This window comes from Vombatus ursinus, unplaced genomic scaffold (assembly GCF_900497805.2).
Source record: "Vombatus ursinus unplaced genomic scaffold, bare-nosed wombat genome assembly UNPS02014802.1, whole genome shotgun sequence".
Lineage (NCBI taxonomy): Eukaryota > Metazoa > Chordata > Mammalia > Diprotodontia > Vombatidae > Vombatus > Vombatus ursinus.
The window spans coordinates 6,479,889-6,493,383 of NW_020954580.1; the positions used below are offsets into that span (position 1 = coordinate 6,479,889).

Below are 13,495 nucleotides of genomic sequence, written 5' to 3' on the forward strand. Positions count from 1 at the left end.
TGTGGCCCTAAGTCTCCAAAGGATTATTCTGTGGAAGATAGTGAGAAGATTCTTTCCAAGCACAATAAAGGTGGAGCTCAAAAGGAGTTGGTTGGAAATGTTGAGGGAAGGATGGAAATAAGACATTGATTGATGGAAATTTACTGACTATCTCACGATAGTGGGTGATTTAGGATGATACTGGAATCTTTTTCCTTGGGGAACTCTCAGCATAGGAGAGAATCCAATTTGTCTGTATGATTGGGAAAGATTTGCCAATGGATGGGATGATCCTAGGAGCATGCTAATAAGGGAGGGACCTGTGTTCCATGACTTAGGAAGAGTTTCAGGGAGGCAGTGGATTGTAGTAGAAAGAACACTAGATTTTTGCTTAAATTGAGAGGACCTGATCAAAACCTGATTTTGATTCTTACTATGTGTATATTCTTGGGGGCTGTCATGATGTCTGTGGTTTCAGTTTCCTCCCCTCTGTGGGAGGAAGGCTAGAGGGGAGCATGGTGCAGTCAGTGGATAGATTCAGGACTCATCTTAGGAAGACCAGGGTTTGAATCCTATCTCAATACCAACTGTGTGACTGTAGACAAGTCGCTTAACCTCTTTGGCCTTAGTTTTTTTTTATATATATAAAAAGAAAAGGTTGATCTTAATGGCCTCTAATGGCTTTTCCAGCTTTGAATGTATGATCCTATGACCAGGAGGGCCTTTTCTTGGTCTAAAATCCTGTGATCTTGAGAACGAAATCATGTCGTCTAAGTGTTTCAGAATCCTCAAAGAAAAATAGAAAACTTGTAAGCAGTGAATTGAACGGTATTTTTAAAGGATGATTTTGATCATGGAGTATAATTGCCGTGCCACTGTTCTTCAGTGGGGTCCTGATTTAGCTAGGCATGGGAACAGGTCAGCATTGTCTTTCCCATTTTAACATATGGATTAACTGAGAGATTAACCCATCTTTGATCATGAATTATTGCATATGGTTGTACTTAACTGTGTAAGATGCACATTCTTGTGTACTTTCCCATAAATATGCCTGTGTATAGGAATGTATAGTTTAGCATAGTCTCTCTATTGGCATCTTCTGTAAATCTGCCTGCTATTTTGTAAGTCCCTTGGTGTAAGTGCATGTCTGGCTTTTGAGCTCATGCATGTGTGATTCCAATGAGATTATGTATGTAAAGTATTTAGCACAGGGCCTGGCACATTGTAGGTGCTATATAAATGTTAGTTATTATTATTATTATCAGTCCCAAATATAGTTGATTGTGTGGAGTATTCATGGCTGTGTGGGAGCAGGTATGCTTTGGGGATGATGAGTGCTAGAAATTCAATAGGGCATTAGTTATTTTGAGGCCCTTTCCAGGCTTACCACACACTATTCCCCTTTACCCACTATATATTTCAGCCAAATTGTCCTTGTCGTTCCTTACACATAACATTCCATTTCCTTTCTCCATGGTTTTGCATTGGTCTCATGCTGCAAATTCACTCCCTCCTGACCTCTACCTCCTATAACAAAGCCTTTTTTTACACAGCTGCCAACCCCTCTCCTGCTGAAATGACCTTGTGTCTACATTTTATGTACTTTGTATTTGCTTATATGCCTACATGTTGTTTTCCCCCAATAGAGTGGAAACTCCTTGAAGGCAGGGATTGTTTCATTTTTGTCTTTTAGGTGCTTAATAAATGCTTATTGATTGATTGACTCTTAGACCCTGGCGTCATTCCTCTGTCCTCAGTTCCACATATAAACTCCATCACCATTTCTGGAGCCCCATGCATCCTACCCTTTAATACAAAATTCCTATATGCCAGCTGGAGAGATGGCTACCTTTGTAGTAATTCTAGCTCATAGGCTTCCAGCAGTAGGTTTTCCATGCCCATGTATGTGTATGCACTCCAGCATGTATTTGTTTACCCCACAAATGTACACAATACCCACGCAGTCCGGCTCTTTGCCAACACGTGTCACATGGTGGAAACTGCAGAAAACAGGAAGCTGAGAGAGCAGCCCAGTGATTCATCAGGGATCCATCTGTCTGTGTGTCTGTCTGTCTTCTTCTTCTGGGTGACTGGGATCACTGTCCTGGGCTCCTCTTGGAGCAGTCTCTCTCCCTCCCTCCCTCCACCCTGCCTCTCCCCACTTCTTGGTGTCCCCCCCCCACCCTGTATTCCCCCTCCCCCTATGGCAGCCTCCTCAGGGTCCTCAACCTATCAGAAGGATTTTGGCTGTAGTCTTATCACCCCTGGAGGTCACTTGGCCCTGACTCTGTTTGGGCCAGGTTTTTATTTATCTTGCTTGGCTTTTTTTTGGGGTGGGGAGTCTGAGGAATGTGGTGTGTTGTAATGTCCGGAAGAGGGAGGTGAAAAAAACAGGAGCCAGGTCTCCTGTTTAACCCTCATCCCTGCTCCTTCAGTTCCCCCTCCTCCCCTCCTCATCACCCGCTCCCACCCCAGTCTCCTTTCCATTCATTATACTGTCTTCTTCTAATGCACCAGTCCTGGTACCCATTATCTGGGACTCTGTCCATCCCTGTGGCCACAGCCGCAGCCACGGTCAACAGCTGTTCAAAGCATCTGCTGTGGCTCAGCCCAGAAGTGGCTTTGGATCAGCAATAGATAAAAACCACTTTGCTCTGTGGATCGGGGACAGCCCCAGAGGCCCTGTGCCCAGATGGGGGCATGGGAAGTTTCAGCAGTTCCTCATCAGGGACCACAAAGAAGGAGATGGATGAGGTGCTGGGTTTCTATGTTCCCCTGAATGAGTGGGAGGGACAGGGAGATGCTGGGGGTGGGGGCAATAGGGGGTGGTGGTGGTTTTGGAAACTCTTGCTTTGGTTTGGGGCTTGGAAACCCAACCCAAACCCTCCCTTGTCCCTCCTCCTGGCTGGCCCCGTGCACGTCCCAATCCTCAAGACCAGAGAGGTTGTGTATACAAAGAAACTTTCCATTCTGACAGCTCAGCTTGGCTGTTTCCTCCTCCTCCTCCTCCTCCTCCTCCTCCTCCTCCTCCTCCTGCTGCCGCTGCAGCTGCTGCTGCCGCTGCTACACTCTCTCTGGTGCCAACAAGGTCCTGGAGGCAACAGCCTTCTTAGCTCCCCGCCCTCCTTCCCGAGGGCTGAAGTTCTGGAAAGGAGAGCCTCTGTTCTCCAGAGACAGGAGGGAGCGACTTGGCTGAGGTGGGGGTGGCCCGTTTTTTAGGTAGGCTCTCCGGGGAGGGGTCCAGGTATACTGGCCAGGAATGGAAACCTGCCTGTTACCAACTTCTTAGGTGATTGGGGTAAGTCCCTTTACCGCTTTCTGTGCCTCAGTTTCCCCCTTCAAACATTGGAGAGTTTCCTTCTCTTGTTTCTATCTTGTCTCATTGGATCATGTGTGTGGGGGGATTTGGAGGGCGTGCTTTGGAAGTAGGAAGGTTTATATCAAAAGTGGGGAAAGACTTCGCGGATTTGTCTCCACCAATTTCTGTTTGCAGTGTGAGGAGAAGAGGAGGAGTCAAATCTGGTGCTTAAACATGTTCCCCTGAGAAATTGGAGGTGGGTGGGCCCCCTTGGGGGTGAGAGATGGTGTGTGGGTAACTGGGGACAGACAGGACCCAGGATGGAGTTAGAAATCAGAAGCTGAGACCAGAAGGAAGGGACAAGGCAGCATCTTGAGTGTGGGTCTAGAAAGGAGCCATCAGGCTGTCCAGCGTGAGGTGAAGAACACCCAGACTTGGGGGCAGAGGGGTACCCTGGAAGAAGATTTCTAAAATAATAAGGAACCAAAGGGAGTTTGTGCTGAGACAGAGGATCAGGGGACAGTGGGTCATGGAACTGCTAGTTTTGAAGGATTCAAGCTGTCCCCCTTCCTTTCTGAGACTAGAGGGAGGCATGGGAGCGTGGGTTTTTAGAGCTGGAAGAGATCTTGGAGATTATCTAACCCAACACCTCTTACCAATTTTACAAATGAGTAAACTGAGGCCCAGAGAGATTAAGTGACCAATATAGCTAGGATATATAGGTTAAATATAGCTAGTTAATGGCAAGAGCTAGGATTTGAACCCAGATCTTTTGGTTCAAAATTAAGGGACCATGGAAGGAATTTCTCTACGTATCTTAAAGGTAGCTAGGTCATGCTGTGTATATAGCGCTGGGCCTGAAGTCAGGCAGTTTTATTATTGTTCAGTTGTTTTTCAGTCAAGTCTGACTTTTCATGACCCTACTTGGGGTTTTCTTGGCAGAGATACTGGAGAGGTTTGCCATTTCCTTCTTCAGCTCATTTCACAGATGAAGAAACTGAGGCAAACAGGGTGAAGTGACTTGTCCAGGGTCACACAGCTAGTGAGTGTCTTTGGCCAGATTTGGACTGGGGAAGATGAGTCTTCCTGACTCCAGACCCAGTATTCTATCTGTTGCATCACCTAGCTACCCCAGGAGTCAGGGGCACCTGAGTTCAAAGCTGGTCTCAGACATTTACTAATCTTGTGACCTTGGGCGAGTAATTTAACCTTTGTCTGAGTCAGTGTTCTCAACTGTAAAATAGGGATAATAATAGCACCTTCCAGCTGATATTATTATTACTATTATTAATATTATTATTATTATTATTATTAACCTTACCTCCCGGGGTAATTGTGAAAATCAAATGAAATAATATTTGTGGCACATAATAGGCACTTCATAAATGCTTATTCCTTCTTAAAACGGTATCTACATTCATCCATGGTTATTTATTGTGGGCTGGGAAGCTTAATGCCACAGGTAGTACTATTGAGGTCCCTCTGAATGAGTGTGAGTCATGGCCTTGGGGCAGAAGCACTGATGGGATGAGGCCTTATAGCCCCTCATTCCTTTGGATCCTACGTGTTAGCTTAGTATAGAGAAAGAGTCATGGGTTTGAGTCCTGGTACTTATGAGTTGTGTGACCTTAAACAAGTCAATTTACCTCCTCCTGCCTCAGTTTATTCATCTGTAAAATGAGACAAATGCTATTAGCACTACCTACCTTACAGTGAATCCTGACACATTATAGAAATGAGTTATTATTATAATTATCATGTTTTTATTATTTATTTATTGTATGTTACTATTATGCTTTTTACTCATATTTGGAGACTATCTGGCATCTTAAAAGTATAAGGTTGTGATCGTGGGCAGGGAGCCTCTGGCTTTAGGTAGATTTGAACTCAGATCTGTGAGCAGCAACTCCTTTTCCATGAAGCTCTAGAGAGAAATCTCATGACTCCTCCTCACCCACCATTTATGCAAATTAAGTATTCAATGAGACTCTTGGTCATGACGTTCTTCCTTACATTGAACTAACTTTCTGCCCCCTTTCCTGTAATCTTTGCTGTTGTAAGGGACCGAGGCTCCTTTAGGCTCAGCCTGGCTGATCTGATCTCGTGTAGGAGACTCTGGCATTTCGTGATTCCAATAGCATTCTTTTACAAAATTGGCTGGGAATTGGTGGTAGGGGAAATCTGGTTTGCAGAGAAACCCTTAGACAAAGTGTGAACACATGAATGGGAGCAGATACCTTTGGGGAATCTGTGTTGGGCTGTGCACCTCTGTGCTCACTGAGGAAATGGCAACCTTGAACTGGGAATGGAGTCCTTTGGACTGGGGATTTTGTGAGCTCTGATTCTGCATTGGTCCATGGAATGTCACAGGGGTATGAGGACTTTGAGGGGTAGGGGTTTCCCACAGAGTTAAAGGGTATATAATTACTCTGGGGAGTCCTTGTAGCATATATATTTCTTAGGGGCCAGAGCTCTCATTTTTGCCTTTGTACCTGGCCCATAGCAGGAGCTAAGTAAATGTGTATCAAGTGATTGGTTGTTTGCCTTGTCAATCATATTTCACGATCCAGAATATTCGGGCACAGGTGTGCTGAGGATCCAACCTTAGGCTGGGCTCGCAAAATTAGCATCAGCAGATAGTTCTGGAATTGAGTACATGGAGGAGTGGGGGAGGAAGAGGAGGTATTTGGGAGGGGGAGACAACAGATAAAGAGACATTTTGGGAATCTTACAGAACCATTCCTTGCTGCTGTTTCACGTATTATACATCCATCTGTAGGCTTTTTAGGGTTCATATATTATATATCCATCTGTATGTTTTTTAGGATTTTAGGCTTAATGAGATGAAGGCTTGTTTTTGTGAGCCTTAGTTTCCCCATATGTGAAATATATGGTCCCTTCCAGCTCTAAATTTATGATTCATTGTTCCTCAACAAGCAACCATCCAGTCTCTGCTTACACACGTGCAATGACAGGGAGCTCATTATCTCTCAAAGTGGCCCATTTTACTATCAGACAACAGTATACTGTTCTGAAAATTTCTCAAGAAATGTGAGCTAGACATTAATGCAATTAGATGTATTCAGAACAGGTTGAATGACTGAACTCAGAGATTAGTTTTTAATGCTCAAATGCTAGCTTTGAGGGAGGTCTCTAGTGGGGTGGCAACAGAATCTGTACTGGGCCCCTTTATCAGTAATTTTGATAAAGGTACAGGTAACATGTTTATCAAATTAAAATTTGACTCGAGGCTGGGAGGGAGACCCTGGGGATGACAGTGTCAGGATCCAAAGAGAACTTGAAAGGCTACATTTCGCATTTGCTATGTGTATGTATGCTATGCCTAGTGCTTTACAAATACTATTTAAGTCCATCCTGGGGAGGTAGGCATTGTTATTATTATCCTCATTTTATAGTTGAGGGAACTGAGGCAGAGAGAGGTTAAGTTACTTGCCCAGAGTCACATAGCTTAGTAAGTTTTGATTTGAACTCAGATCATCCTGACTCCAGGCCCAGCAATCTCTCCATCATACCACCCAACTTCCTTGTGTAAATGTAAAGTTTTATACATTGATTCAAAAAATCAACTTCACAAGTGCAGAATGGGAGGGAGAAGGTATGGTTTAGAGAGAACTTTGTCTGAAAAAGATCTGAGGGTTTTAGTGGATTATAAGCTTAATTTGAGTTAGTGTGTGTGAGGTAGAAACCAAAAAAGGTGACCTTGGATGAGGAGGTGGGCCTGCCTTGTTCTTTGCCTTGGTTAGGCTGAATCTGTAATGTTATACTTGGATTTGGGTACCATAGTTTGGGGAGGTCATTGGGAGGTTGGAGAGCATTGGCAATAGGACAGGAAAGATGTTGAAGGGCCTTCATTGCATGTCATATGATTATTGGTTATAGGAAGATTGCCACATGGAAAAGGGATGTGATCTAGAGCTGGGAGGGACCTCAGATGCCATTTAATTTAATTTCCACTTTACAGATATAGAAAACTGAGGCACAGGGAGTTTGTGACTTGCCCAAGGTTATATGGATACTAAAAGCCTGAGGTAGAATTTGAACCAAGGACCTCTATTTCCAGATCCATCATCCTTTCCTTCTATATAGCCATTTAGTCTGACTGCCTCATTTTACAGATGGGGAAACCGAGTCACAGAGAAGCAATTTGCTCCAAATTCTATAATTAGCAAGTGTCAACAGAGCCAGTACTTGTCCCTAGGTCTTCTCACTGCAAGTGCAGTGCCCTACTAGAGGATGACATCTTAGCACTGGGCATGGTGTGTTTCTGAAGGCCGTCATCAGTCCTTGGTCTTCATTTATGGTCAGCTGGATAACTTGGGTTTGATTTTCTTTTCTTATTTTCTAGGGCTCCACTAAAATCACCAAGAGCCCCCAGCTCCGGCCCCAGACTGTCAGGTATGCCGACCCCAGGAAAACTGGGAAAGGAGATTTGTGGGAGGGTCGTTGAAGCTGGTGCCATGGACTGGTCACTTACATCTTGATTCTAGGGCTCAACCTTACGTTACACAGGATGAGTAAACCAGAGGTGATGAGACCAAGGATGGACTGATGATCATTGCCTGAAAATGATCAGTGAAAGGGATTTAATTGAGATGTCCAAAAGATACTTCCTGTCATCCAGGTTTTTCTGCTGCCAGGATGGGGATCTGCCTTGGGAGGCTACCCACAACCTCTATTCCTTTGGAGAATCTTAATCTCGGGAGAGAAGCTCAGGTGGTTGGGCAGAGGGGTGGATGAGGTCCCTTGTCTTCCTCAGAAGTCCAATTTTTTCTATTAGGTTCATTAAGCTTGTTCTTCCTCTTCCACTCCCATATATCTTGACTATCAGCTTCTCTGTCCATGTCTTCCATCACTTTGTCCCCTTTGTATCAATATTACTGATACTACTGGTTTACCGATACTCCTGGGTGTGAAGGGAGCAATAGAATAAGCCGGTTCTTAGCCTTGTTTGATAGAAGAGTCCTGGAGAAGGGTTGGGAGCTGGCTAAAGACTCATGGTAAGCTATGGATTGACCTTGCTTTCCACATCAACAAACCTCCGTGAACTCTCCATGGACTTCCTGGGGCCATATTTATTCATTCATTCATTTACTTGTCAAGACCACTGTGTTCAGTCCTGGGGTGGGGGAAATACAAGAATAAATAAGAAACTCCCTAGATCTCTACACTCTGCACTCAAAGATTTCGTAGTCAAGTGGAAGAACTTAGAGTAATAAGGTTTGCAGTGTTATCTCGTTTGATAGTTTGATTCTCAGAACAACCCTATTAGGTAGATGCTATTAACTCCATTTTACAAATGAGGGAACGGCAGCAGAGAGATCTTACTCAGTGTCACACAGTAAGTATCTGAGGCAAGATTTGAATTCAAGTCTTCATGACTCCAGGTTATGAAGTCAACCCTATCCCTCTAGCTATCTTGAAATCTCTCCATATCTCATTCTTTTCCTTGTGGCGAAAGCTGGAAAGTGCCAAGAACATTGGGAGACAAAAAAATTATACCTAATTATACCATCTCATCATCTTACCTGGAAGAGTGCCTGAAGTTTGGGGGGCAGGTCCAGCAAGCGTCTGCTGCATATAAACCAATTCTCCAAAAGCAGTCATCTGACATCCAACTTTGTACCCCCTCCCTTTCCTCATGGACAGAAAGAGGGGAGCTTTCTGCTAATCTACTGCATCCACTACCCAGATGCCCAGATTACCCAGCTGAGAGAGTCAGTTTCAGGTGGGTTGGAAAAGCGTTGCTTGGAAAATCATGGCACATCGCATCTAAGTCAGTCATTGTTGACTGGAAGGAGGGAATTAATGAATTGGTGTTCTTTAACCTTTATGTATGCCCCCTGAACCTTGATCCAGGAGACCCACAACAGACCTCCTGGTGCTTGAATTAAGCAACAGGATCTACAAAACCATCTTAGGGTTAGGGAGGGAGATGTCTTAATGCAGGTGGCATAACAAGGAGGCAGAGTGCCACAGTGGTTAGAGTGATGGGCTCAAGAGTCAGCAAAATGTGAATTCATATCCCTTCTCAGATACTTCCTAGGTAAATTAATTCTCTCTCAGCCTCAGTTTTTAGATCTGTGAAAGGGAGATAATAAGAGCATCTACCTTGTAGAGTTGCTGTGAGGATCAAATGAGAAAATATATGTAAAGTACTTTGTAAACCTTAAATCAATATGCAACTATTATTATTGTTGTTATTATTATTATTATTATTATTATTATTATTATTATTATTAGTCATCTTCAGGGAGCCCTTGTGAAAGGTCCAAGAACAGAGATGAAAGTCAAAGAATACCCAAACTGGACTCCCTGGGGTCTCTCTATAGCAGCCCTTTTCTTGAACTCTGTCTGACCCTATTTTTACCCCAGGGAAAGACTTCTCTCCCTAATTCCCAACCTCTAGCTGGAGAGCTGTGCTCATTGGACATGGGTCAGAGGTTTTAGAGGCATGGAATGTAAGCTCCATGAGGGCAGGGACTGTTGGTTTCCTTGTCTTTCTATCCCTGGTGTCTAGGCCATTCCTGGCATACAGTAGGTGCTTAATAAATAGTTGGTTGGTTGGATGATTGATTCTCAGACCATCTTCAAGTGCTGGAACTTTTAGGAGTCCCACAAAGCCTGAAAACCCCTATGTTTTTCCACCTTCTAGGTGGGTGCTCACCTTTATCTTGCTTGAAGGCAAGGAAAATGAGTGTCAATATTGCTACCTATATAGTGTTGTGACATTTCATGGATGAAGAAACTGAAACCCTGGGTGATTGGGACTCAGGCAGGAGGTGGAGGTGGGGTGGAATCTGGAGGTAAAAGGGGGTGGAACTTGGAATTACTCCAGGAGCCCTACTTATCATGTCAGCTTTCTCCCCTTTATTTGTTCTACCCTTTACTCTCTAATGGAATCTCTTAGCCCTAACTCGAGAGGAGGATGGAGAGGAGCCTCATGATGCAGAATATGACCTCCCAGCTTCACTGCCCCTGACTCTGGGCACTGCCATTGGTGGTCGAGGGCTAAACCTCCCAGGCCGGCTACCCTCTTATCTGGGAGTACAGAGGTGCTGTGGCTGTCTGCCATGTGAGAGGCCCCTTTCCTCCCTCCCGCTTCCAGTGGGCTCAGACTTAGCTCCCTCCCATTCTTACTGTCCTTAGGAGTAAGGCATCTGGCTGCCAAGAAGCAGCTTCAGTGAGGTGAGGGGGGCAGAGGCATGCAGGAACAATGGACTGGAGGCTGCTGAGAGGAGAGGTGGAATGTAAGCTGTGGTCTGGCTCACCTGGGGCCCAGGTGAGGGGTGTCACTCATCCCTCCCTGAAAAGGACTCTCCTCCATTGCAGGCAGTGTGGGTGGGTGTCTGGGGGGGGGGCGAGAAGACAACAGGAAGCTGAATTTCAAGAGGCGCCTTGAGTTTATGTGCCCCTCTGCAGTACTGACATTTTTTGAGTCCTTCTCCTTATCTAACCTTACCTGCCGCACCCAAGCTCCCTCAGGCCTTCTCTCTGACAGCCAGGAGGGCTGATCTCAGTGTCTTGAAAGAGAGAGAGTACTCTAGACCTGGATCCCTGGCCAATTCTAGCCCTGCCATTGACCTCAGGAACTCCCAGGGGGTAGAGGCCAGGACCAAGGAGCTGGTGACAAGTCTAAAATTTGCCTGTTGTGCAGAAATCTGTTCAGTTCTTACCTTTTCCCTTATGTCCCTCCCTCCACATCCTGTCTCTCTGTGTCCCTTTCAGCCCTTGTCTCTTTCTACCAAACCATCTAATTTTTCTCCAATTCCAGATCCCCTCCAGTCTCTGACCCTCTCCCCACAATATTTTCCTTCCCCCAAGCTCTGTTGTGTCGCATAATGTTAGTCAGGCCTGGAAGAACTCTAGGTAGGTCCCTGTCTTGGCATGTCCACCTGGGCCTGTAGTGCTCTTGAGTTGTTTGACTGAGGTGGGGAGGAGATGCTTACGGGAGCATTTGGGTGTCTCAGACGCTGAGCTTTGACCATTGCCTTCCCCCCTCCCTCTCTTGTCTTCTCAGGAATATGAGCATCACCCAGACCATGGAGGACAGCTGTGAACTGGACCTAGTGTACGTGACGGAGAGGATCATTTCCGTCTCTTTCCCCAGCACCACGGATGAGGAGAATTTCCGAAACAACATCCGAGAGGTGGCCCAAATGCTCAAGTCCAAACACGGAGGCAATTACCTGGTGAGGGGAAGGCGATCTCATCCACACCTTTATTTATCCGTTGGGCTCTGCCTTGTTTTTCTTTTGGTCATCTCTAAAGCTGATGTCTTCCCTGCCCGCTTCTTACTTTATCTTCTGCCTTTCTATTCTATAGGTATTATTTCACCTTTGAAGTCAGTAATTTCTGAGGCTGACATCAGCTACCTTGTTAACTCCCCAAAGTTCAGAATCAGTTATTAGGAGCCAGTCTAGGGGAGGGGGACAAGAATGGTGAATGGCCAATGGTCATGTGGAATGCTTGAGTGAAGTGGGGAGATTTAGGACTGGGAACAGGTCTTGTTTACTGGCTTCAGGGATGGATGTATCCATGAGGAAGTGTGGCTAAGTGGAAAGAGCAAGGAACTTTAGAGTCAAGAGTTTTGACTGGAACTTGCTAGTTGTGGGCCTGGGACAAGCTTCAGTTTCCTCATCTGCAGCACTGGGATAAAAACACTCGTTTTACCGAGCTCTCAGGGTAGTTGTGAGGAAAGCACCGTGTACATCGTAAGACACTCTATCAATGTGAATTACTCCAGTAAGACTTTGTGGCTCCAGAGAAAAGAAGGACCAGTGTTTGTAAATTTCAGAAAGGTAGATTTCAGCTCAGCTTAATGAAGTACTGCCTAACCAAGAGGGCTATCCCAGAATGAAGTGGGTTACCTTGTAAAATGGTGAGCTTCCTGTCACTAGAAGTATGGAAGTAAAAGTTGGATGACCAGACTTCCTGCCATTAGGGATAATGCGGAAGGAATTCTGGCCACAAGTAGAAGGTTCAACTATATGGAGTCCTTTCCAGTTGGGAGAGCCTATGATTCTGCTTGGTTCTAGGTTCTGCCCGCCCTTCTGACCTTCTGTCTATAATGTCGCCAGCCTCACGTGTTCTCTTGCCCATTGCTGGGTAGAAAGAACACTGGCTCTGGAGATGGAGGGCCTAGGTTCAAACACCACCTCTGACACATACTGTGTGGCCTTGGGAAAGTCATTTAACCTTATGTTTTGCATAAGTGCATATGTGTAACTTACATCAGATACTTACTCTCTCAGGGAGGGAAGAAGGGAGAAAGGGAGTGAGATAATTTGGAACTCAACATTTTAAAAAAATGAATGTTAAAATTGGTTTTACATCCAATTGAGAAAAATAAAATATTATTTTAAAAAATTGAAAAAAAAAGAAAGTCATTTAACCTTAGAGGACTTCAGTTTCCTCATATGTGAAAAAGAGAGGTAGAGAGCTCCTGAGATCCCTCTCGCTTCTAAATCTTTGATCCTAAGATCCTTCTCCCCAAAGCAGAGACTATAGTGGTGGGCTATCTGTTTCCAGGCTGCTGGGGTCAGCTCTTTGGGATTATCTCACCTGACAGTCAGGTATCCTAGTTGGAGCTGAAGTCAGGAAAACCTGAGTTTGAATCCTCCCTCAGACGCTTCCTGGCTGTGTGACCTTGGGCACGTCACCTAACTTCTGCCTGCCTCAGTTTCCTCAGTTGTGAAATGGAGATAACAAAGCACCTGTTCCATGTGTCATGAGACTCGAATAAGAACATAAATATTTAGCACTTTGTGAGACTTAAAGTGCTACATACCATTGTTGTCATCATCATTGTTAATACTAACTACTTGTGGCTTCTGCATTAAGGGATGTGCTGTGAAGAGAGTCTCATGACTATGAAATGGGGCAGGGGATTCTGAGTTCAAGATCATATGTCTGGTGCATGTCTGCGGGGGGTCTTTTTGTAGGTGTGGTTAGTGTTGCAGACTCATGATTGTATGAAGGTGTGAAAGTGAGCATGTCTTGGAGGTCAAGTTTAAGTGTGTGGCACTGTCCTTACTTAATGCTATTATGTCTCTGTGGTGAATGCAGTCCATACAAGGGGTATGTGTGTATGTGTGTGTGTGTGTGTGTGTGTGTGAGAGAGAGAGAGAGAGAGAGAGAGACAGAAAGACAGAGAGAAACAGAGGCAGAAGTCGAGAGAAGAGAGGAAGAGACAAGAGA

At 45.0% G+C, this 13,495-nt stretch overlaps 1 protein-coding gene across 4 annotated transcripts in view; it reads left to right on the top strand.

The window, feature by feature from the left end:
- TNS1 (tensin 1) overlaps positions 1 to 13,495 on the top strand; it is a 245,771-nt gene that overhangs the window by 115,589 nt on the left and 116,687 nt on the right. For 3 of the 4 annotated variants that reach the window (XM_027873735.1, XM_027873734.1, XM_027873738.1), the window contains 2 exons: positions 7,644 to 7,693; positions 11,316 to 11,487. In XM_027873735.1, coding sequence (XP_027729536.1) covers positions 11,320 to 11,487 — 168 coding nt within the window. In that variant the 5' untranslated portion in view covers positions 7,644 to 7,693; positions 11,316 to 11,319. Of the gene's footprint in view, positions 1 to 3,102; positions 3,278 to 7,643; positions 7,694 to 11,315; positions 11,488 to 13,495 lie in introns of those variants that run through there. The other variant, XM_027873736.1, reaches the window with a different exon arrangement.